General features: G+C 37.5%; 3 protein-coding genes and 1 long non-coding RNA gene across 6 annotated transcripts; 2 read left to right on the forward strand and 2 right to left on the reverse strand.

The window, feature by feature from the left end:
• The first annotated feature begins 941 nt into the window (after positions 1-941).
• Positions 942-3,488, forward strand: LOC126587631 (subtilisin-like protease SBT1.2). The gene has a single exon (XM_050252712.1). The coding sequence runs from the start codon at positions 962-964 to the stop codon at positions 3,257-3,259; it is 2,298 nt and encodes a 765-aa protein (XP_050108669.1). The 5' UTR covers positions 942-961; the 3' UTR covers positions 3,260-3,488.
• A 273-nt stretch (positions 3,489-3,761) lies between these two features.
• LOC126587632 (photosystem II reaction center PSB28 protein, chloroplastic-like) lies at positions 3,762-5,132 on the reverse strand. Its single transcript, XM_050252713.1, has 2 exons — positions 4,952-5,132; positions 3,762-4,452 (listed from the first exon to the last, which is right to left on the reverse strand). The coding sequence occupies exons 1-2, from the start codon at positions 5,022-5,024 to the stop codon at positions 3,983-3,985; spliced, it is 543 nt and encodes a 180-aa protein (XP_050108670.1). The 5' UTR covers positions 5,025-5,132; the 3' UTR covers positions 3,762-3,982.
• Positions 5,133-13,845: 8,713 nt separating this feature from the next.
• LOC126584128 (uncharacterized) lies at positions 13,846-21,487 on the forward strand. 3 transcript variants are annotated; one of them, XM_050248594.1, is made up of 10 exons: positions 13,846-14,246; positions 16,298-16,555; positions 16,637-16,732; positions 17,221-17,371; positions 17,494-17,735; positions 18,246-19,195; positions 19,390-19,745; positions 19,844-20,107; positions 20,215-20,420; positions 20,686-21,487. In XM_050248594.1, exons 1-10 carry the CDS (start codon positions 13,986-13,988, stop codon positions 21,397-21,399), a joined length of 3,498 nt encoding a protein of 1,165 aa, XP_050104551.1. In that variant the 5' UTR covers positions 13,846-13,985; the 3' UTR covers positions 21,400-21,487. The 3 variants fall into 3 exon arrangements, with proteins under 3 accessions (XP_050104551.1, XP_050104550.1, XP_050104552.1); XM_050248593.1 differs by having other exon boundaries at positions 16,298-16,732; XM_050248595.1 differs by lacking the exons at positions 16,298-16,555; positions 16,637-16,732.
• On the reverse strand, positions 15,278-16,289 carry LOC126584129 (uncharacterized). Its single transcript, XR_007609997.1, has 2 exons — positions 15,631-16,289; positions 15,278-15,587 (listed from the first exon to the last, which is right to left on the reverse strand). It is a non-coding gene; the product is annotated as an uncharacterized LOC126584129 (long non-coding RNA).
• Positions 21,488-26,145: the final 4,658 nt, after the last annotated feature.

The following is a 26,145-nucleotide window of genomic DNA, read 5'->3' on the forward strand; positions in this document are numbered from 1 at the left end:
TTTACTCTTTGGGAGATTAGTTAAATTGACTGGTGTTACAATTTTAGGAATTTTTAACGAAAATGGCTTCACACAAATTTTTTTTATTCAAAAGCATTATTGAATTTTTATTAATAATAAGGATAAAATCTAGAGCAGTGGCAGTATTGTAAATATATTTTGAATTTGGGAAGTAATGGCAGTATCATAGTTAAGTTGAAACTTGTTGGCAGTATCATAAATAAGTAGAAATTTGGTGGCACTGACAAGTATTTTTTCATAAAATAAGGTAATTGTTTATTGTGAACCTTCGAACCCAAGACAGAAGGGACATGTTATTCACATAGCCGCTAGGCTCCGAAGTAACAGTGAGTAGTCTTTTTTTTTTTTTTTTTTTGTTATTTATATTACTATTTCATATTGTTTTATTGTGATGCACGAGTTTTTAATTTAGTAGTACTTCTCTTTCCAATGCTAAAAGTAAATATAAGATGTCCTCATTTCGAATTTCCGCTTGTTCAAACTAGCAGCAATGCACATGCTGCATGTGGGAACGGAGCCAGGGAGACCAAAGTAGAGGCGAGAGAGCGCGTTGGTAAATGCAGAGCAGCATGAAGGGAGATCAGCATTGAAAGGCCAACTGATAATATTCTATGAAATCCAAGCACCAAACTGAGAAACAAAGATTCATAGAATTGCTTTTAACGTAACTGCCTTCCATGGTAATAAATGAAATAAATCTTAACCATAACATCCCGTGAAAAGCTTTTAGCTCAAGCTCAATCTCTCCACTCTTCACCACTACTAAGGATCCTCGTGATGCAGAGCTCTTAAATTTCACGAGTTTTGTATTTCAACTCAGAGCTCTCTTCTTTATTTTTTTTGAATCCTCCCCCAAACTCCTTCAAATACCCCATCAATTCTTCCTCAAAATCATGCACTTTCAGCAGCCTAACCTCCGTTGTGATCTTAACCTTCAACCATGGAACTCGAAGCATTCAAAACCCGTCTTTTTGTTTCCATTCTCTTCGTTTGCTTGGTTTCGATTCGTGCAAACACTCTCCAAACTTACATTGTTCAGCTCAACCCTCAAGGTGTGACCAGCTCCTCTTTTGCTTCTAAGCCGAGGTGGCATCTCTCATTTCTTGAACAAACAATGTCTTCCGAAGACGCTTCTTTGCGGCTTCTCTACTCTTACCATTCTGCCATGGAAGGATTCGCTGCTCAGCTATCTGAGTTGGAGCTTGAGTCCTTGAAAATGCTGCCGGATGTCATTGCAATTAGGCCTGACCATCGGCTCCAAATCCACACCACTTATTCTTACAAATTCTTGGGACTTGGCGCTTCAAGTGAAGGTGCTTGGTACAAATCTGCGTTTGGTAGAGGCACGATCATTGGGGTGCTTGATACTGGAGTTTGGCCTGAGAGTCCAAGCTTCGATGATAGTGGAATGCCAGCAGTTCCCAAGAAATGGAGAGGAATTTGTCAAGAAGGGCAGAACTTCAATACTTCAAATTGCAACCGAAAACTCATTGGCGCCAGGTTCTTCACTGAAGGCCATCGCGTAGCTTCATACACACCAGATGGAGGTCGTGAGTATGTGTCACCACGTGATTCTCATGGGCATGGAACTCACACATCATCAACAGCAGGGGGCGCTACTGTCCCAATGGCAAGTGTTTTCGGCAATGCAGATGGTGTGGCTCGCGGAATGGCCCCGGGAGCGCATATAGCGGTGTACAAAGTCTGCTGGCTCAACGGATGTTACAGCTCTGATATCCTAGCTGCAATGGATGTTGCAATTAAAGATGGAGTAGACATTCTCTCCCTCTCTTTAGGTGGGTTCCCCATTCCACTTTACGACGACAGCATTGCAATTGGAAGTTTTCGAGCAGTGGAGCATGGAATTTCAGTTGTGTGTGCAGCAGGCAACAATGGTCCAATCCAAAGTTCAGTTGCCAATGAAGCTCCTTGGATCACTACCGTTGGTGCAAGCACAATAGACCGAACATTTCCAGCCATAGTTCAAATGGGGAACGGAAAGTACCTCTATGGAGAATCTTTGTACCAGGGAAACCATCTTAAGAGAGCAGGGAAAGAGCTTGAACTGGTTTATGTGACAAGTGAGAATAGTGGAAGTGAATATTGCTTCAAAGGGTCACTTCCACGAGCAAAAGTCCGTGGAAAAATTGTGGTTTGTGACCGAGGTGTCAATGGAAGGGCGGAGAAAGGCGAAGTGGTGAAGAAAGCTGGGGGTGCTGCAATGATTTTGGCAAACACAGCGATAAACCTAGAGGAAAACTCCGCCGATGTCCATGTCTTGCCTGCAACTCTCATTGGCTTCAAAGAATCAGTTCACTTGATGGCTTACATAAACTCTACTAGGAGACCGACAGCTAGAATTGTATTCGGAGGTACAGTTATAGGAAAATCCAGAGCACCAGCAGTAGCTCAATTCTCCGCTAGAGGACCGAGCTATTCAAACCCTACAATCCTCAAACCGGATGTGATTGCTCCCGGGGTCAACATCATTGCTGCTTGGCCTCAAAACTTAGGCCCCACCGGCCTTCCAGAAGATTCTAGAAGAGTGAATTTTACTATCATGTCGGGGACATCAATGGCCTGTCCTCACGCCAGTGGAATTGCTGCTCTTATACGCTCAGCTCATCCCAAATGGAGCCCTGCAGCCATTAAATCTGCCGTTATGACAACTGCTGAGGTAACTGACCATTCAGGAAAACCGATAATGGATGGAGACAAACCAGCTGGAGTTTTTGCAATTGGTGCTGGACATATCAACCCCGAAAGAGCCATTGATCCCGGGTTGATTTATGACATCAGGCCGCAGGATTATGTCACGCATTTATGCACTCTTGGATACACAAAATCAGAAATTCTTACTATCACTCACCAGAACGTTAGCTGCCGTGAACTTTTGAAGATGAACAGGGGTTTCAGCCTCAATTACCCCTCCATTTCAGTAATTTTCAAACATGGTACGAGAAACAAAATGATCAGAAGGCGAGTAACAAACGTCGGGAGTCCTAATTCCATTTACAAGCTGGAAGTACTGGCACCGAAGGAAGTAAAAGTGAGAGTTAAACCTCAAATGCTAAGGTTCACAGACATCAATCAGAGTTTGAGTTACAGGGTATGGTTTATATCAAGGAAGAGAACAGAAAAAGGGAGGATGAGCTTTGCACAAGGGCAGCTGACATGGGTGAATTCTAACAATGGCTTGAACCGGGTTAAAAGCCCCTTCTCGGTGACTTGGAAGTAAAAGGGCTCATAACACTCATGACACGAGAGTGATCGTGGTAGTTCTACTCTAGAAATCAAAAATCCATTGCTATTGACTCATTGGATTCACATTTATGACGATTCAAGGGTGAATACCTTATCCTAGCTTTTCGGGGGAGAAAATTTGAGATGTAAACTGTGTTTTTATCATCTGATAAAAGGCAGATGCTTTTATTGTATTAACTACTAGTCTTTTATGCTGTTGGAAATCTTTCGACTTATAACTCGTTCTACTTAAAATGTTTCTGCAGTGATAAAGATTCATGTTACCGTCCTACTGAAATGAATTTACATATAAATCTCAGTATCTTGTATAAGAAACCCCTTCTTAAATCATCTATGTCTAAACTTAACAGAACATGTAACAAAATTTTCAATGCAATATGAAATACTAGGCAGATATAGAAAGAAACTTACACGGTGTCAACGCCTTAACAAATCTGCATTCTGCAACGACAAGATAAATGGTTGAACACATAGGCTGGATCGTTTAATCTGTTACCTTCATCGTATCATTCTTCAAATTACAACAGAGTAATTAAAAGAAAGAAGGCTTTGAAATTTGAGCTTTCTCACCTCTATAACTCAAAATACAGAGTACTGGCATAATTCTCAGTTAAGAGCAGAAAAATTGGTTGAATACAAGACATGTGTGGACTAATAAGATTTTCGAGTAAGACAACAGATAAGGATATACATTGCCTCATTTTTTAATGAAACTCAAGCCATTGTCATTTGCATAGCGTTCCATGAATCTCATGAATCTGTCCCAATCTCTCGGAGTTCGCATTATGTACTTTGCTTCAATTCCTGCAGGCTTTCCGTTGACAAATTTGGCGTTAACATCAACCGATGAAAGGACGCCTTCTTCGTCAATCATGTAAAAGCCAGTGATGTCACCAAACTCACCAGAGGAGTCAAACACAGAAGGCTGCTCAAACTTGAAAATTGCCACACCATTTGTACCATCTTTTGATTTGGTTAGCCTCACATCTGGTATTGTCTGTTCATCGGTCCCTTGGATGAACTGAATTTTTGGTTTGACCATCATTTTAATAGACCTGGATGCTTGAGTACACCGTCTTAATGGCGCCCATTGGGGACGAGACACGCGCAAAGACTTGCCATTGAATGTGGATTCTGCACTTCTATGAACACCCCAACATAACAAGCCTACACAATCAGAACACAAAACATCTTATGCTATGTTCATAATCCATCTCTTGCTCTTATCACTAATTCTCAATAAGTACATAATTATAGGAAATAGAAAACATAGAAATTATAATTATAAAAACCCAATTAACAATTTGAGTGTTTCAATTGATCATGAAGAATTGAAAACCCAATAAACCCTTTTTGCTAATTCCTCAAAACAATCTCATCAACTTGAAAACTGCTAAAACTGACACAAAGTTTGAAACTTTAACAAAACTCGTCAAACAATTTCACCCCATTTGTCCCTTCACCTATAATTTTTCCAAGAACACCACACAGACCTTAATGTACGGAGTTAAATTATGACAACAAAAGAAATCAAAGCATTAACCACAGTAAAATTTCTGCTTGGTATTAAATTATGACAACAAAAGAAATCAAAGCATTAAACACAGTAAAGTTTACTGCTTGGTAGTGGAATTACAGCACATGCAGTAAAAACCAAAAAGATTACCCGAATGAAGGCGTGGTTGCTGCAGACATTGTGAGAGTGGAGAAGAGAACGCAAGTGACTGCAGGGTTGCCATTGCAGAAGTAGACGGTGAAGAGAGAGAGAGAGGGAGAGTATGTGTGTGTATGTTAAAGAGGAGAGAGGAGTTGTGGTTTGGGGATAGAGTGGTGTGTAACAAGGACAGCCATTCACTCTCATTACATTCTTGGCTGTTCAAAGGATTGGTGGATATACTGGAGAGAGAAAGAGGTTGGCACTTTCCAATTCGGATTCTTGGTAGATCTTTTTTGTGAAGATCCTGATTCATGAATCATATTTGTGAATCGTATATTATGCAGTTAAAAATTATTTTAAATATTTTTATTTAAAATTAAATAAAAACAGCACCTAATAAAAATTGATTGCACATTATGCGATACACAGATCTTCACAATTCTCATCTAAAGAATTCGAAGAGGATCCTGTTGGGACACTTTCAACTCGCTAGATTCTTGAATCTTGTTACTTGGCGTCTTGGTCCATGAATACCTGGCAAATCACCACAATTGGACACGTGGCCTGATATATTGCTTTGGGTCCAAGCCCAACAAGGCTTCTTAAATGAGGTCTAGTAGCCCAATGTTTCTACTCTAATATAACTCAACCCAATTAATTCGGCCCTCAACCCGTAGGTGTCTTTTCTCTAGCGCACATCAAGTTTGTCACTTAGTACAACGGTTTAGTTGTATTTTTCTTCATTTGTAAGTGAGAAGTCTTAGGTTCGATTTTCACCAAAGACGAATTTGAACGACATTATTGCTAGCCTATTGTGAGGCTTAGTCCACCCCCTCCCTCTTAATGTAGATGATATTATTTATTTTTTTAAATTACACTATGAAACAGCCACTTTATACTACTATCTAATGATATTCTTCTTCACTTGTAAGTGAGAGGTCTTAGGTTGGATTCTTTTTAAAGGCAAATTTGAACCACATTCTTGTTATCTCATTTTGAGGTTTAGCCCACTCTCCAACTCATTAGTGTTAGATAATATCGTTTGTTAAGTTAAATGTGCAAACTTGATGCAAACATGACCGATCTTTCTACGGAACAAAAACTGTTAGACCCATCTTTCTAAGTTTCTTTTTTTGTTTCGTTGTGTAAGTTGAATGTGCAAACTTGATGCGTACATGAGAGTTCTTGGTTGTGCTAAAAATTAATATAGATGAAAAAATTTTGATTTAGTTCAGTTTAGACTTTAAATACCCTTAACTGAATAAGATCATTGTTTAAAGTATTAAAATGTGATACAAATATATGATAAGCCTTACCATTACTCAAATGAGTAACTTCTAAATCAAACCGAATGGCCAACGCATTAGCTTAAAAGCCACAAATCAACCTTGAAACCCATCTAACTATTGTTGAATTTCATATGATTTTGGGAAAAATGCGATATCATCCTATATGATATCATCAACCAAATGATGACTTACAAGCCTTGCCACTTGTGAAAAAGCGAATGGATGAATCATATATAGGTCGCTTAATCATTACTTTTTGTGTGTCGTCTACGACTCGTGTTTCCAATCTCACACGATTTTTGAGTAATTTAGTTTCTGCAATAAGAAAAAAAACAAAGGAAACAGAAAGTGAAAGGAATGGGGGGTTTTCAACATGTAAATTCAGGCATGTTAATTTATTTGGTTGTTAACTAACATCTTCAAGCTATATGCATGTGATTCAATATTTCTAGTGGATAGGATGTTTGGTTTCTATCTATACGTCCTGACTCGAGACTATGAGTTCGAAACTCTTCTTTCTTTTAATTATTATAATATTTTTGAACTCTTCCTTTTCCCTTGATAATAATAAGGGCGTTTTGACATAGGCGCCTCGTTTTTCAATTTCGTTGTTCAAACATACGTTCCTTATAATTAGAATATCTTAAGTTTAACTATCATAAATGACAACATAACTTTGGATTCCTAATTACAGTTGATCTATTGTATGACTTGGTCAAATTCCTAACCCCTGAATATTATTTCAAAATTGTCTTCTAACCTTTTGGTTGTTTTATGGGTGTTGAATCAAATTTAAGTCCAATTGTGAAGGGGCTGGGCGACTTAGTTTGGGTTCGATGACCCTCATCTTTGTTTGTTGGTGTTAAATAAGCATGGATTTCCATGTCCTTCAAACTATTTTCTGGTTCTAGTAGGTTGTAAAGGGGGACGCGGAGGAGTCTTTTTTCCTCTGTAATTTGGTCTGATGTGTTAGCCCCTTGTGGCTTTCTATACTCTTTTGGCTGCGGCCCTGGAAATGTTATTTCCAGTTCTCTCAAAAAAAGAAAAACAATTGTGTAGGGGTTTGTCATTGGTGTAAAATGGTCTTTCTATAGGAATTGAAGTTCCTTTTTTTTTTTGGCCTTGAATAAATTGAAATATGGTATCCGCTGGGGAACACTGACCAACCTTTTTTTTTTTTGTCAAGGGATCTGATCAATCTTATTTTTTTGTCTTTCTTCATCAACAATAATCAAATCCTAGTCACCATAAAACCTTTTCAGCATTAGTAATTTAATCCTAATCACCAAACATGTCTTTATTGTGATATGAAAATCAAAAGCCTCTTCAATATTAAGGGGCATGTTATATAGGAGGATGCTACCAACCTTTTTATTTTGACATTTCCATTCTACTTTCTCAACTATTTTTATCATCGTCCAGTGTTACTTAACGACCAAAATCATTTAATTTCTACGATATTTTTTAGATTTCAACTTTGCAAAAAGGATCAATCAACATAAAAATTGTTTAAACATTCAACGAACATAGTCAAAATTTTAGTTTTTCAAGTCCAAATGAAAAAATTGTTAACAATTAACATGAAGACGCAAATAATAGAATAAATGTGGGGGGTGTTGAGAATTAAGCTGCCTACAAGCTTTGGAGTTAACCTGCAGAAGCTAAGCCTGCAGATGAAATCGAAGGATGTTGAGAAGTTTGAAGAATGAAGAACTTGCTAATTGTAGAAAGGAGCCGTTGAGTTTTAAAATCTTAACGGCTAGTTCTCTTTCTTGTTTTAGAATGTTTACAGCTGTTTGTTTTGTCTTAAGCAAATGTACTATGCATTCTCTCCCCCGTCCAGATGGATGGATGATATCCTCCGTTGCTCTTAGTGGCAGGAGATGAGTACTATCTGCCTAGAATGTAGGATCGTGGTCTTTGACCAGTTTTAGATGATATATTTAGTCTCTGTAATTGTTTTTGGGATATATTGAAAATAACAGCATTCTCTTCCTCTCTCTACTCTCTCAAGATAGCAGATTCTTTGAAAAACATTTTTTGTTCAAGTGAAGCCTTTATCAAAAATATTGAAATCATCATGATGCCTGGTACCATTTCAAACATGGTATCAGAGCCATTGGTCTGATTCCGAAGAAAGGGCGTTATACTGTGAGCGAAATCCAACTCCGAAAAAAAAAACCCAGAAAACCTTAAAGGTGGTTCTTTTATTGTGACTCTTCGTATTCTAGCTCAAGAAATGGCTGGATCGAGCACATCTGGTGGTGATTTACGAACACCACAATTTAATGGATCAAACTACGATTTTTGGGCCATTAAAATGGAAACCATTCTCATAGCCTACGATCTATGGGATGTGGTTGAAGCTGGGTTACCTGAACAACAAACTCCCAGAGAAGAAGGCTCTGAGGAAGAAGGAGAAAGCGAGACGGAAAACATTCCGGTTGAAGCTCCTGTTGTTACAAAGGAGGAGAGGATCAAGAATGCCAAGGCGTTGAGTCTCATCCAAAGTGCAATCACTGATGAGCTTTTTCCCAGAATCCGAAATGAGAAGACTGCAAAGGGTGCCTGGGAAATCTTGAGAAGAGAGTTCAAAGGAGATAAAAAGGTACGAGCTGTGAAATTACAAGCCATTAGAGCAGATTTTGAATATTTAAGGATGAATGATGTTGAATCTCTGGATGACTATTTGGCTCGGTTCTTTGAGATAGTAAACAACTTGAAATCTCTAGGAGAAGATGTAACCGAAAAAAGGATTGTTCAAAAGCTGTTGATGAGTCTAAATAGGAGATATAAGTCCATAGTGTCAATCATTGAGGAAACCAGAGATCTGGACAGTATTAGAGTTGAAGAAGTCCTAGCCTCAGTGAAAGTCTATGATAAAAGAGAAGACTTGCATGATGAAAGAGATAAATACACTGGTACAGAGAGGGCCTTCAGCAGTCTCAAGGTTGGAGGAAACGGAAGCAGTAATGGAAATTTCAAAGGCTCTCATTATAAGACAAACTCAAAATGGACTCAATATAAAAAGGGGAAGAACTGGTCTCAGAATGGGAACTGGAGCAATACCAGTGGATCAAACTGGAACAACAACTCTGGAGGAAGTTGGAACAATAAGTTCAATCCACAGAACAAGCAAGGGAGTAATAGTCAAAGTGGTGTGAAACCACAGTGTCAAGTCTGCGAGAAATACCATTTTGGTGTGTGTAGATATAAAGGAAAAGCTAAGTGTGGAAAGTGCAATAGGTTTGGTCATATGGCAAAAGACTGTGATAACAACAGACAAGTGGCTAACTGTGCCAAGGAAGAAGATGTAACCACTGGTACAATGTTCTATGCTTGTCACTCAGCATCAATAGAACAAGATAAATCTGTGTGGTTTGTGGATAGCGCTTGCAGCAATCACATGACTTCTCAAAAGTCTCTTCTATTGAATCTTGACAGATCAGTGACTTGTAGAGTTAAAATGGGGACTGGAGATTTGGTTCAAGCAACATGCAAGGGAACACTGGTAGTAAATACAAAGCATGGGAAGAGATACATCAATGAAGTCCTGTTGGTTCCAGGATTAGATGAAAACCTGCTGAGTGTTGGTCAAATGATGGAACACGGCTACTATGTTCTGTTTGGAGGCAACATGGCTGTGATCTTCGATGACAGCAACCTTGAGAATGTGGTAGCCAAGGTAGTAATGACAGGGAACAGATGCTTTCCATTGTCTCTTGAATCTATAAATCCAGTGGCCAGAAAAGCATCAATTGAAGAAGAGTCTTGGATCTGGCATAAAAGGCTAGGTCACTTGAACTTTGCAAGTCTGAAAAGGATGCAGAAAGAAGGGTTGGTGCTTGGTTTGCCTGAACTATCTGAAATGAAAGAAATCTGTGAGAGTTGTGTGTCTGGGAAGATGCATAGGGAACCATTTGATAAAGAGAAAGCTTGGAGAGCTAGTAATCCATTAGAACTGGTACACACAGATGTTTGTGGACCAATGCAGAATGAATCCATTGGTGGCAACAGATATTTCATAACATTCATAGATGATTTCTCAAGAATGTGTTGGGTGTACTTTCTTAGAAACAAATCTGATGTGTTCAATGTGTTTAAAAAATTCAAAGTCCTTGTGGAACTACAAAGTGGTTTTAAGCTCAAGAAGCTGAGAAGTGACAGAGGAGGTGAATATACATCCCATGAATTCTCAGACTTCTGTTCCAGCACTGGAATGGAGAGGCAATTGACAGTAGCATATTCTCCTCAGCAAAATGGAGTTGCTGAGAGAAGAAATAGAACCATTTGTGAAATGGCAAAATCTATGATGGCTGAGAAGAACATTCCTGTGATTTTCTGGGCTGAAGCAGTTGGAACTTCAGTATATCTGCAAAATAGATGTCCTACAATCTCAGTAAAGGGCAAGACTCCATTTGAAGCATTCACAGGAAGAAAGCCAGGTGTAAAACACATGAGAATGTTCGGATGTATCTGTTATAGTCACATTCCATCCAAGCTTAGACAGAAGTTTGATGACAAAGCAAGCAAAGGAATTTTTATGGGGTATGGCAGTTGTGAAAAAGGTTACAGAATCTATAATCTTCAAACAGAGAAGATTATTCTCTCAAGGAGTGTAGTGTTTGATGAGAATAAGACCTGGAACTGGCAAAGCAAGCAAGATGAATCTGTCTACATACCTCTCACTATTGGAAATGAAAACACTGAGATGACAGAAACTGAAGAACATTTTCATGAACCTCATAGTATTGACTCTTCAAATCCTACTCAATTAATCTCAGATGATGAACATGTTCCTGGAAGCAACATTGCCAGTACAAGTCAAGGCTCAACACCAAGCAATACACCAGTAAAGCTGAGAAGCTTGGAGGACATTTATGCAAGATGTAACATGACCATTATTGAACCTGAAACTTATCATGAAGCCATTGAAGACAATGCATGGAAGGAAGCAATGAATTCTGAGATTGAAACCATTGAGAAGAATGGAACTTGGGAGCTGGTGGAAAGACCTACAGACAAACCTGTCATAGGAGTCAAATGGGTGTTCAAAACCAAACTGAATTTAGATGGATCAGTTCAAAAACACAAGGCTAGGCTTGTGGCAAAAGGGTATGCTCAGAAACCTGGTATTGACTATAATGAAACCTTTGCCCCAGTGGCAAGGTTAGATACAATTCAAACTTTGATTGCACTTGCAGCTTAAAAGGGTTGGAAATTATTTCAACTAGATGTGAAGTCAGCCTTCTTAAATGGAGTACTTGAGGAGGAAGTGTACACTGAGCAACCTGAGGGTTTTGAAGTTGAAAATGCAAGTCATAAGGTCTACAAATTAAAGAAGGCTCTCTATGGATTGAAGCAGGCTCCTAGAGCTTGGTACAGTGAGATTGACACCTATCTCACCAGCTGCAATTTCAAAAGAAGCATCAGTGAGGCCACCTTATATACTAAAACTGATGAAGAAGGAAACCTGATCATAGTCTCTATATATGTTGATGATATAGTTTATACAGGTAGCAGTGACTCATTGCTCAGTAAATTCAAAAGGGATATGATGCAGAAGTATGAGATGACTGATTTAGGACTCCTACATCATTTCTTGGGGATGGGAGTTCTACAATCTGAGAAGGGGGTTTTCATACACCAAAGCAAGTATGCAAAGGCCTTACTTGCAAAGTTTGGTCTCGAGGATTGTAAGTCAGTGTCAATCCCTCTTCCCACTGGTGAGAGACTAAAGAAGGTGGATGGAAGTGAGTTAACTGATGAAGGTTTATTCAGGAAAATAGTTGGAAGTCTCTTATATCTTACTGCAACAAGGCCTGACATTATGTATGCAGCTAGTTTGTTATCAAGGTTCATGCATGGTCCTACAAAGAAACATATGGGAATAGCTAAAAGGGTTCTCAGATACATTCAAGGAACTTTAAGTTATGGCATTGAGTTCACAAGGGACCAGGATGCTGTTTTGATTGGATTTTGTGACTCAGATTGGGCTGGCAGTGAAGATGATAGTAGAAGCACATCTGGATATGCATTTAGCTTTGGAAGTGGTGTCTTCTCTTGGGCCTCAGTCAAGCAAAACACAGTTGCATTGTCAACTGCAGAAGCTGAGTATGTCTCAGCATCTGGAGCAACAGCTCAAGCAATCTGGCTAAGGTTTGTGCTAGATGATTTTGGTGAAATGCAAACTGAAGCAACACCATTGTTCTGTGATAACATGTCAGCAATATCGATGGTCAAAAATCCGGTCTTTCATCAGAGAACTAGACATATAAACAGGAAATATCATTTTATTCGAGAAGCATTGCAACAAGGAACCATTGCTGTGAAATTTTGCAGAAGTGAAGAACAGTTAGCAGACATTTTTACAAAGGCTTTGCCCAAAGATCGATTCAACTATTTAAGGCTGAAGTTAGGAGTGAAGCCAGTAAGCAGCTTAGGAGAGGCTGTTGAGAATTAAGCTGCCTACAAGCTTTGGAGTTAACCTGCAGAAGCTAAGCCTGCAGATGAAATCGAAGGATGCTGAGAAGTTTGAAGAATGAAGAACTTGCTAATTGTAGAAAGGAGCCGTTGAGTTTTAAAATCTTAACGGCTAGTTCTCTTTCTTGTTTTAGAATGTTTACAGCTGTTTGTTTTGTCTTAAGCAAATGTACTATGCATTCTCTCCCCCGTCCAGATGGATGGATGATATCCTCCGTTGCTCTTAGTGGCAGGAGATGAGTACTATCTGCCTAGAATGTAGGATCGTGGTCTTTGACCAGTTTTAGATGATATATTTAGTCTCTGTAATTGTTTTTGGGATATATTGAAAATACACAGCATTCTCTTCCTCTCTCTACTCTCTCAAGATAGCAGATTCTTTGAAAAACATTTTTTGTTCAAGTTTCAGCCTTTATCAAAAATATTGAAATCATCATGATGCCTGGTACCATTTCAAACAGGGGGTGGGTGGTGGGGGAGGAATTTCAACACCTTTAATCATGAGCCTGACACAATGATATATATTTATTATGAGCTTGACACAATTTATAGCAACATGACGTTTAATCTGATTTTAATTCTTGTTGGTTTGAATGGTCTCTGAATCTAATCTGGGACACTCTCTTTGAAAATTGTAATCGTTCTTGATCTCCTTAATAAAATTTGATGTCGTTCACCTCAAAATTTTGAAAATTGGATGTGCTTATGACTGAAAGTGCTTTTAGATGAATGTTTTTTTGGTTTCAAAAGCACTTAAAGTGTTTTCTGCAAGAAGCACCAGTTATGTGCTTTTTCCAGGAAACACTTTTAAGTGCTTTTCCAGAATTTACTTGTATTTTTACTAAGAATTGGTTCCAAAAATATTTTCACCAAAAACGCATTTAGTCATTTTAAAATTACATCCAAACGAGCTAATAGTGTTTACATCCGCAGACATTGATGAAAATCCAAATAGGCTCAGATATCTTTCATGATGCCTTCCTCCACACAAACTAACCTGTTAGAATGTGAAATTGACCAAATTGTACGCGCCCACCCCAATTCCAAATGTGTGCCTAGTACTCAATTCTTGGTCAATTAATTCACGTTATATGAATCGCAGCTAAAATTAAGTAAAAGAAGAAACAAAGATGACATGAAACGCAAGCTCAGTTTATGAGAATTGTCAATAGCCCAAAAGTTCAGACTCCCTCCAAGTTTGGCTGATGGAAATATATCAGCCTTTCCGTATAGTTGAGTGAATTTTTCTATCTGGACTTGGAATTAAGAAAATGGAGAAATTACAAGGAAGTAGTTTTGGTGATGGGGAAGCCGAAGAGTATGATGTGGTTGTTGTGGGGTCGGGCTACGGTGGTTCTGTGGTTGCCTGCAGGTTGTCAATGGCCGGCGACAGAAGCGTTTGTCTGCTTGAGAAAGGCCGCAGATGGGAAGCTAAGGATTTCCCAACAGACAGCTTCAAGTTGTTATCAGCTTCGAGGGTTGAAAGCCGGAACTTAGGCCTTAGCCTTGGATCCAAAGATGCACTAATCCAGGTTTGCATGTCCTTAATTTTCATGTGTACTTGTAAAAAAAAGTAAAATTTATATTTAATTCTCATATTTATTAGGTGTTCTCACATAACCCCTTGATAACATTGATTTAGAGACAAATACTTTAAGCCTTTTTTTTTTTTTTTCTTTTTTTTTTGTGGGGGTGGGGAGGGGACCCAACTACTTGGTAATGAGGGAAGTAGGGTTTGGATGAGGGACTATTAAGTTTCATAAAACTTAAGGTAAATTTGTTAAGAATGCATGACTAGCTGCTATACATACGAGAGAACTTTAAAATAGTAGTCATTTTGATTTTTGAAAGTCCTCGTTTAGTGTTTTGAGTAGTTCAAAGTTTGATTGTAGTATTTTTTAAGAATCTCAAAATTTCTTGGGATTTTGGAAGTACCTAATGATGACCTCCAAACATAGCATAAATAAATTTCACAACTAAATATTAATTAGGCATGAGGTCTCTCTCCTCGCTTCTCTTTGAAAAAGCTTCAAAAGAAAACCCTTCTCAACCGCCGGCCCTAGCCTTTGGCTTTTGGGTCGATGGCAATCCTCATTCTCTCTTCCTTTCTTCTACTTTTCCTTCTTCTCTTCCTTTTCTTCTCTGTTTCCATGTTTTTTTTTTATGAGCTCTGTCTCATCTATCTGAGCTCTTGTCTCAGTTTTGTACCCGCTCCTCGTCCAACTGCTACTCATCGCCATCCCTTTCATCCCTCCCCATCACACCCTTTTCTCCTACCTCCCTTTTCCTGCCCTTCATCTTTTCGAACTCTTAACCAAGAATTAAATCTTGGAGTGTTGGGTTCTATCTGGACACAAGGCCCAACCTTCAAAGCTCACTGTCAATTTGGCTTACCGAAAAAATTGGGCGAAGTGTGGAACGATTCACGTCGGAACAAGGGTGTTTTACACACCCCATTCGCCCTCCCCCTCCTCCTGTTACTTTTTGTGACTTTTCTTGCAGTTGTGGCTATGGAGGCTTTGGGTCTTGGTGGATTGACTATGCGTAATACTCTCATATCTAGTTTTTGGTTAGGGTGCATTTTTCAGTTTGGTGTGATGTCTTCCTTCGTGGAGGTAGCAGCAGTTGTGGCAGTGGTGACTGATTTTTGGCGCTTGGAGCTTAGGGTTTTACTGTTCACTGTTTCTGTTGTAGCCTACGGGCCTAAATTTGTGTGGGCCTCCCTTTGTGGCTGGGGTTATAGCTCTCTTTTTTGGGCTTGTTTTCATGGGCTTGGTTTCTATTTTATGTTTGCTTTGTTGTGTAAGACTTTGTGCTTTGTTTAGGTTTAGGCATTTCTTAACACAAACTGTATTTCTCTTTCATTAATGAAGCTTCATTCTCGTTTTACCAAAAAAATGAAGATTCATTCTCGACCCAAAAAAAAAAAAAGTATACCCTTATACCCTTAAATGGCTGCCATTGTACTAAGACTACCTCTGTATCATATAAAAATGGGTGTCCTGGGGTTTGAATGTAGATTCGCAAAGGCATGGTTGGGAGTGTATTGGTAGTTCTCACTTTGAACGCCATGGTTTGGAGTTGAGGTTGAGTGCGACGGTGGTCTTAGATCCCGTCAACGGTATTGATTTCAAACCTCATTGGAGTTGTTGAAGTTAGACCCAACCGTCGTCGTCTCCATTCTTTCCTTGGGAAAGGGATCCTCCGGATCCCTTCCTCTTAGTCCAGAAAGTCTGGGAATCCGGGCCATTGAAATTTGATCTAACGGCAGGGGCCCACTTTAAAAGTTAAGATAATTTTAACCGTCGGATCAAATTTCATAAAACACAGAAAGTTAATAAATCTTAGCAAGACATGTTGTAGAAACATTTTTGTGTAATAGCCGTGATGTTACTTATTATGTGTTATAGTATGAGTTTTTTAGAAAATGTGTTATTTCATATAAACTGTACGATATAATTAATAAAAAGATAGCATGTTTTATAACATGAGTACAATAATAAGACCAAGTGGTGGTACAATTTTCACATCGACAAACTATACCACATAGAAAAATAACTCCACATATATCTTGCATGTGTAGGTATATGAGCAAAACGATTCTGTAGCAGTAGTGGGTTGCGGACTCGGTGGAGGTTCACTAGTGAATGCAGGAGTTATGATGCCGACACCAGTTCGAGCCAGACGGCATCCAAAATGGCCAAAGCAATGGGAAAAGAATTGGGATAGTTGTGAAGCTTCTGCAGCTGCCATGCTCAAAGTACAAAGCCTTCCTGACAAGTTTTCTGTTGCGAAAGTCTTGGAAGATCATATCACTAGTGAAGAAACTTTTGAGACTCCGGTGAAGCTGACTATGAATTTTGACTTGGAAGATGGTCAACGTCCACTATCCAATAATAATCCAATTAAGAAGGTTCAACAGATGAGTAGCTGCTTAGCCTGTGGGAATTGTCTCTCTGGATGTCCTTATAATGCCAAAATTTCTAACGACAAGACTTATCTACTTTCAGCAATCCAGGCATGTCGATCTTAATTATATGTTAATTTTTATATTAATGAATCAACAGTATTAGAAACACCAACTCATTGTTCCAACTTTTGGTTTTCAATTAATGTGACAATTTCTTATTTACTGTATAAAAAATAAAACAATGTCACATCAGTTAAATTCTTAAAAGTTGAAGTATAGTAAGTTAGTGTCTCTAGCATTAGTATCACTTAAAAGAGGATTGAACTTTGGACATCCTCTAAAATAGAAAAGAGAAATACTTATCTAAAGAACTAGTTGTTATTGTTAATTGATCATGGCTTTTGATGACAATTGACAAAGCCAAGAGTGCTATGTTGTCCAATTAATGTTAGTATTTTCATTTGATTAAAATGATGTTGCATGAAAATTATATATATATATATATATATGCATGCATTGATTAATTCATGTTAAACCAGTATGTTTTTATCTAATTTGCAGACAATTAACCAAGCTTAAATAAATTTGTGAAGCAGGAGGGATGCACGATTAAAACTCAATGCCAAGTGCAGTACGTGATTAGAAATACGTATGACGATGAGGGCAAATGTGGCAGAAGAAATAGAAGATGGCGTGTTTATTTGAATGATATTGATTATTTAACATCCGATTTCGTAATCCTATCAGGTAATTAATAAACAGTAAAATTCGTACAAACTACGTAGTTAATTATTATCTTGGAGAAACTTTTGTCACGTTTTAAGATTTTAATAAGTTGAATAATCATACATCTCGGATTTTTAACCCAGGAGGAGTTTTTGGCACGACTGAGATCCTCTTTCAGTCACAAATGAGAGGACTAAGAGTTTCAGAAACACTTGGTTCAGGATTCAGCTGCAACGGAAACACTGTTGCCTATCTCGCGGGAAGCCCGATGCCGTTGAATGGTTATGGACTAGATAAGAAGCAACTCTTTAAGATTCCATTTCAAGCAAGGCCAGGACCATCCATCTCATCATCGTACACTTCTTCGCTGGGGTTTACAATTCAGGTAAGAGAAGATTATCTTATGATATATATTGATAATATAGATTTTCTCGGATTAAATACACTTTTTTAAAATACGGGTATATCATTAATATTTTGTCAATATTTTTTATACTGTCAAAGTTTTGACCTTATAGTTATGTGGATATGATGAGAGTGATGTCAACATTGTGACCTTATACTGATATTTTTTATATATCTGTGGACATTATTGTACTAGAGTCTAGTGATATGTCATACTTTGAAATACGGAGACAAATTTAATTTATTGGTTTATCGTGTATTGTATGTGGTTTATTTACATTATTGTACAAGTGAAATGTTGTCAATAAAATAGACCGAAGAAAAGAGTACTACATATAGTTTGTAACAGCCATGCACATATAGATGTTAATTAATTATATTTGAACATAAAAGTACAAAAATTTTGTATTAAATCTAGGAGGTCCGGATTAATCATCCCAAACCCAACTCTTATACGTGCACTTAATTTCGCATTGTGATCAAACTGCAGAGTGCAATACTTCCATCAGCTTATCCGAACCTTATGTTTAAAGGAATTGTGACTTATGGATGGCCTGCCGGGTACTGGTTCTTTCATGGGATCATTGACAAGATAAAGCTTGCAATGGGTTTTAAAGCTACCCATGCAGTGGCTCTTCTTGCGTTGGGATATGATGAGAGTGATGGCAAAATCATGTTAGAAAGGGGCACCAACAAAATCAGCTTTAATCCACCTCGTGATCCCCTTCTTGCCCGAAAAATTACAGCTTTTCAAAAGCTCACTAAGAAATTAGGAGGAGTTCTCTTCATGTCGAAGTACCGAAGCACAGCTGTTCATCTTTTAGGTGGGTGCAATGCATCATCAAGTCCGTTACATGGTGTTTGCAACCATAATGGGCAGGTTTTTGACCCAGCTCATGATGAGTTACCTGCCGCTGCAGTACACCCCGGCCTATATGTGTGTGATGCTTCTTTGATTCCATGTTCTGTTGGCATAAATCCATCTCTTACTATTGCCACTGCAGCTGAGCACATAAGTAGGCAACTTGTGAAGGATGTTCTCGAGTACAGCACCAACAATATCGACAAAAAAGGTCCAGATTCCCTCACTGATAAAACAAAGACTATAGCTATAGGTAATGGTAAAAAATCAGATCTCGCGTTCAAAGAAACCATGAGAGGACATGTTGGGGGTATGCCATGCACAGCTTATCTCAAAATGAAGATGAACCCTAATGATGAGAACCATATGGACTATGACAAGTTGGGTACCAATATTCGCCGTGAGTCCCATCCCCTTCTAAGAGGGAAAGTTGGAGGGCACGTAGAACTTAGAGGCTTTGAGAAGGATAATTTGCATATCATAGATGGAGACGTAAATTTGTGTGAAGTAGATTGCAGAACTCCTTACACACAATATATGCTTTATCGTCTTTGCCTTGTGGCTTCTACTGGTTCAAGGTATGTACCTGAATATCTTTATCTCCATATCTTTGTATTGGCGGATTTATATTGTCTAACTGTGAATCAAACCACATATTTTGGCATAATCAAACTGATCTATGATCCTAATATATTCCACCACGCACATATATTCCTTCATTTGTTTTCTTTGTCATGACAATTTAAGGACTCCCACAATTTAATGAATGCAGGTATATTCTGCACGGGAGAAAGATTATGAATCCTTATCTCTTTGCATTATATGCTTGGAGGGAAATGACCACAATGCATGTAACATTTGAAAAAGTTCCCGAGAAAAACTCAGTGGACCATGATCATGAGAATGTGATCTTAAAAGGGGAGCTTAGTATTTCCATGATGGAGCTTCTTAAGAGCTTGATGAGCTTCGAAGGAAACAAGAAAATAAAGTTCTTATGCCTCCTATCAGGGACTTTCTTGAGAACCTATTTCTTGAAGATACCTCGAGGGAACCAAGAGTACTTTAATTTGTTAGACTGTGAACATAAATATTCTTATCCAAGCAGCACCCTGCACGATATAGAAACAGGTATGTAGCAAAGATTCGATTCATTTTTTAACATTTAAGTGACCAGAAAAATATCATAACATTTAGAAGCCTGAAAAATCAAATCTATGCATATGCAGAAGATGGAGTCGTGATCAGTTGCAGGCAATGGAATTGCCATGATTTGTCAAAATTTAGAGGATCAGATGGACAACGAAACCCGATTCTCCTTGTTAATGGTTATGCTGTTGAGAGTTACTGGCTTCCGACGGAGCCAAATGACTTGATCAGAAGTTTACTTGAAAAAGGGCATGAAACATGGTTATTACAATCCAGGCTGCACGCTCGTACTCCTCCAAACACTTTTACCCTAGAAGATGTTGGAAGATTTGATATCCCTGCTGGTAATATATAAGACTTGACAATTTCTCGTAATTAATACTTGCATGCAATTACTTAGCCAATAACATGTGATTTCTTGCTAATTCATTTTTTTCTTAATAACTTTCAGCAATTAATAAGATGCTTGAATTGCTTGGACCGAGCGTAAAGGTGCATGTAGTTGCACACTGTGTTGGAGGCTTAGCTATTCACATAGCTCTCATGGGAGGTCATGTCTCTGGAAACCATATAGCTTCTCTGTCTTGCACCAACTCTTCAATGTTCTTCAAGCTTAATGCTTTGTCCAAAGTCAAAATGTGGCTTCCTATACTGCCAGTGAGCTCTCTCTCTCTCTCTCTCTCTCTCTCTCTCTCTCTCTCTCTCTCTCTCTCTCACTCTCCCTCTCAAATTTGTTAAGTAATTTATATAGAAAAAAAAATTAGCTCCTTTTATGAAAACGCATATTCCTCTTCATAAATGAATCACAGTTTTAACAAATGTACATAAGAAAAATTAGTTATTACTTTTAACGAGTCAAAATATATGACTGGAAGCGTAAGGCGCCAAGTAGTATTCTAATTTATATTATATACATATGTAGATATCCATGTTGATACTTGGAAATAACAAGACACTTCCGCTTGTGGAAACATCAACGCCAGTGAGCTTACGTCATAGAATCTTAAAACTTGTAGCGCGCTTGATACCGCGTTACGAGAGATGCACCTGTAATGAATGTGAAGTTGTTTCCGGCATATTTGGAAACGCATTTTGGCACGAAAATATAAGCCCAACTGTGCACCAGTGGTTGAACAAGGAAAGCTCAAAAAGGCTTCCTATGGCAGCATTTCCCCACCTCAGAAAGATATGCAAATCTGGTTTTATATTAGACAGCAATGGTAACAACTCCTACTTGATCCACCCAGAAAGAATGGCACTCCCAACACTTTATATATCGGGCGGGCGGTCTCTCCTTGTGACTCCTCAAACATCTTTTCTTGCTCATAAATACATGAAGTTGCACCAACCAGGGTTTAGACATGAAAGGGTAGTTGTGGAGGGTTTTGGGCATTCAGATTTGCTGATTGGAGAAGAGTCTTGCAAGAAGGTCTTTCCTCACATTTTATCTCATATAAGAGTAGCTGAGGAAAAGAAATACTACTGCAGGAAAGAGGCCTCGGATTCAGAAGCAGATCATTATCAATATGAGGAAGGATTTGGAGCATTTGGAACTTGGTTTTCTCCTTTTATTATTCTTCTGCTAGCCTTTATATCCCTTTCTTTGTTGGTCCGATTATTTTTACTATCAAGTTAACTTTGGCTAGTGTGTAGTTGTTTGTTTCCATCAAATTATAAGTTAATTGAACCAAGTTATACTTTTTTCCTAAATAACCTTTATGCGATAGCTTTTTTTTTTTTTTAAGAAATTCAAAACCAAGTTACTTTTGCTCACGGTTTTTGTGAAAGATGCCATTATTTAGTTTTCACAAGAACTTTTTCATACGTTAATTTTAATATCGCATCTAAATGATTTATAATATTGGCAAATTCATCAAAAGATCTTGCAAAAACTTATCAAATCTAATTTTCCACATAAACTATGAGCTATTTAACTCATGATTTTTAATTGCTATTGCGAAGTTCTACCATAACAGAATTTTTTTATTTTTTAATGAAACAAAATAAATTACAACTTGAATCCACTTGGGATTCCTGCTGAACTATAGTCAAACAACACTTTCGAAGTCACTACATGAAGAAGACTGGAAAACCAAATACAAGGATTTTGTATATTTTGCCCCCAATGAGGCAGAGTGTCAGCTACTGAATTAGCCTCTCTTATGTTGAAAATAAAAGCTATCCAATTATCATAGTAGAGTTTGAACATCTTCCACCTGCGACAAAATTCTCCACGGAACTGAAGAAGATTAATGGTTGGCTAATGAATCAATTAAAATTTTCTAATCACCTTCATAAGGTTTTTATAACAAAAATAATACTGTTATTACATTTGTACCACCTTTCTAATAAAAATAAGACTTACATGTGTTAGAGGGTTCTACCTCTATTAGAAAGGTGGTATAAATATGGTATGAAAAATGTGATAAGTGTAAATTACTCTTTTTATAATGAGTAAATTGTAGCAATGGTCCCTTAACTTTAACTCAATTGGAGCAATGGTCCCTCAACTAAAAATTCATTAACATTGGTCTCTCAACTCATCAAAACGCGAAGCTATGGTCCCTCAACTAAAAATTCATTACCATTGGTCCCTCAACTTTAATCCAACTAGAGAAATAGTCCCTTAATTTTAACCCAATTGTAGCAATGGTCCTTCCAACATAACTCATTTTGACAAAATTCCGACGAAGTTGACGAAAATGACCATAACTACATGTTTTGATGAGTTGAGGGACCCCAATTGTAGCAATGGTCCTTCCAACATAATTTATTTTGACAAAATTTTAACGAAGTTGACGAAAATAACCATAACTACACATTTTGATGAGTTAAGGGACCAATGGTAATCGATTTTTAGTTGAAGAACTATTGCTCCAATTTGATTAAAGTTGAGGAACTATTGTTATAATTTACTCTTTTATAGTTATGTCGTATAACCTATTGTAAACCTTGATTTAGACCATGGATCTCGGCTTGTTGTACTGAGGCAAAACCAATAGGAAAAGCACCCGCTAACAATACATTCCTCATATGATTACGTAAAACAAAACCAGCAGCCGCTTGACCTAATTAACTACAGAACCATAATTTGATTTAACATGACCAGAAAAAGGTGGATTCCATTAACGTTATTAGCATTTCAAAAAAATATATATATATAATTTGACATTTATAACAAGAAAAGAGACATCAATATTTTTATTTTGAAAACTAAATTTATTCCTAGCATCTCCCAAATATTCCAGCAAACTGTGAAAAAAATTCAATTGATAATTTAGGAAGTTTAGACCAATAATTACAAACGCAATCAATAATTTGAATGAAGGATCCGGATTAAAATTCCAAATTTTTTTGTAATTGGTTCCAAATTTGTTTAGTTATCCTACAATCGTAAAACAGATTATATGTAAGTTTTTGGTTCTTGACCACACAAAGGAGAAAGAGGGAAAATGGACATGTGCTTCGCTAATCGTCCTCACCTAAATTTCATGTGCTAACATTCTGGAGATGTTCTTACCCCCTAAAATCTGTTTCTAGTTCTCTTTTCTATTTGTTCTGTTTTCCAGCTTAAAAATTCAACAGAAAATACTCATGGGTTTCTTTAATCGTAAAGAAAGCAAGAGGCTTGTAACAGTTAAAAGTTTTTTTTTTATGCACTCAAGGTTCTGTTTTCGTTTTCCTCTTCCCAATTTCGCTTCTAAAAACATAAAAAAATAATTTATAAAAAGGCTATATAAGAGATGATAATATCATGTCATGTTGTTTCTTGAAGCCCTTGTTCTTGTTCACTTCTAAACTCAACTCTTGAATCAAAATACTATTTCCCGAATCAATAATCATGATTGAAACAATGAACTACAATTAGTACCAAAAATGAACAAGATACGGTCTTGGCACACTGGGGTTGTATTATTGGTATGCACTATGCACTCACTGGGTATTTCACTTCAGATTAGTCTACCAAATGTGGGTCCCAAAACATCATGGACCCCCAACTCATGCATGTGGGACACGTGCAGCCAGCCACAAGCCCCTTGAAAATGTTTTGGGGGTGCCTTGGTATAAACCCATGTGAAAACACGTAGGCATCCATACCTTCTTCCCATGGGGTTCTTCTTCCATTCTGCAGATGAGAAGGGTTAGCAGCAGATCCACAGATCAATTAACCCACCCAATATTCTCTTAATCCACCCAGAAAATAAATTCTTTTTTTTTCTCTCTCCAATAAAAGGTGGAGGGACTTCCCAAGGAAGCTGCTGTTTCACATGGCCTTCCTATCTGTTCTAATTACAGAATACCTAATATTGTGAATTAATTATAAAAAGTGCCACTACTATATGATATTTTGACTATTTTAAATGAACTGCCTTGCATGTGTGCATGTGAAAATTTGCAATATAATAACAAAGAAGGGGGGAAAAGGAGAAAAAGGGGAGAAAAAAAAAAAAAATTTGATCTGAGAGAAATGGTAGTTGGTGGGGTTCAGATCACCATTGATAATGTGCTCATCACTTTCTTCCATTTCCTCCCGTTTGCTCCCCCCTTTTTGTACTCCTTTTCCTTTATAATTTACTTGGGAACTCCCTTTTGAGTTATCATGTTACTTTGGTTTAATGTGTAAATTTAGTCCTACGAAAAGGAAAAAATAAAAACCGAAAGAACTAACTTTTTTGAATGCAGATATGCAGAGACTGAATTATAAATAAAATTTAGGGGAAAGCATACATTAAGCCTTACACAAATCACAGTTTAGAGTAGGCCTGACAACTTCTTGCACAATCCGTTAACCTGATAGGAAACAAAATAAAAATGACAAATTAGTTAACGATTCGGGTCATTGTCGGGTCACTCACGTTAACGAATCACGCCATTATTGGGTCACCGGTTAAGAACACGACCTGTTTTGAAGGTCTAGACATTAGACATGACAATTTCTTGTATGACTCATTAACCCGATACGACCCGTTAACGAGTCCGGTCGTTATTGGGTTACCTATTAAGAACCCTTTAAGATAACAGATTTGACACAATAAAATCTGTTAAAATAACGAGTATAACACAAAAACAACAAAAATACAATAAACACAATCCGTTTGCCAGTTTAGAGCCCTTTATTATACGTTGAGTCTCCATCCAAATGTAATTTTAAAACTGATGGGAATAGTTCTCTAGTTACCCAGTAATGGTTGATATCAATTTGTATTAATTGTTTGTTTCACCTTGTAACATGGCATGATTCCCTCGTATCAATCATGAGGAATATATGACATGTTCATTTGAGTTATTGACTCTAATTTAACCATATAAATTAACTACATAATGCTTATGAACTGGCTATGATTCTATATTATTTCAACTTTCAGACAAAAAATGCACAATGAAGGTTCATAATTCTTGTAAACTTCTTATTTCTCATCATTTTTTATGCTGCATAAAAAAATGTTTATTACAGTTAGAAATTAGTTTACTAGTAGTGAGCAGCGACTAAGATGATTAGGGTTTGATGTTGGCAAATACATACGCTTTGATATGTTATTCTTTTTCTTTTGATTATACAATGATAGATCCACTTTGGGCATCATTTTCTGAATATTTGTCATACTTATAAGTTACTCTTTACAAGCTGAAGAAGGAAAGGAAACCCTAAGATCGTTGAAACCCAAATCATTCGAGCATATGTAGCTTTGGGTTCCACATCCTTTGTGTATGCCTTAAGATAAAGTGGCTTTTCCATGTACTAGGTATAACTGTTTTAATTGCTTTTGACATAAACGTGTGGAACATATATTTTTGTAAATATACATTCATAAAAGAACAATGTTAAGGTCAATCGCAACGTGTTTGCATGAGTAACCTTCAACTATCAATTTGTTATAAGTCATACAATGCATCAATGATTGAGAGTCGTCCACGCATAATGTAATGAAAGTTGTTTTCAAAAAAATTATTAAAGGCACTATTAAGTTGAGCATCCATGGGCATGTCAATGATTTTCACCGGTTAATACTTTTGAGTTTCACAATGCAACGCATCAATAAATGAAGGTCATGCAATTGCACGTACGTGAACGCCTATTGCTAGCAGGATCCATTCATAATTCAACTGATTGAAAGGAAAGGCCGCAAGAGTTAAGCTCAATTGGGTAACTTCCATTATCACACTGGGATCAGGACTTCCCACAAACCCCAAGATCAGTTATGAATAATATGATACTAGAGATAAACAGTCATATCCTACTGTTTAGTCTCATTACTTTTATTAAGAAGTAATTACTTAAATCAGACAAAGAATTAAGAGAAAAGGAAACATTTTATTATGTTTTTATGATTATCTACTCAATTCACTCAAGTTGACTAAATATGATATAACAGATAATAAG

This window comes from Malus sylvestris, chromosome 10, assembly GCF_916048215.2.
Source record: "Malus sylvestris chromosome 10, drMalSylv7.2, whole genome shotgun sequence".
Lineage (NCBI taxonomy): Eukaryota > Viridiplantae > Streptophyta > Magnoliopsida > Rosales > Rosaceae > Malus > Malus sylvestris.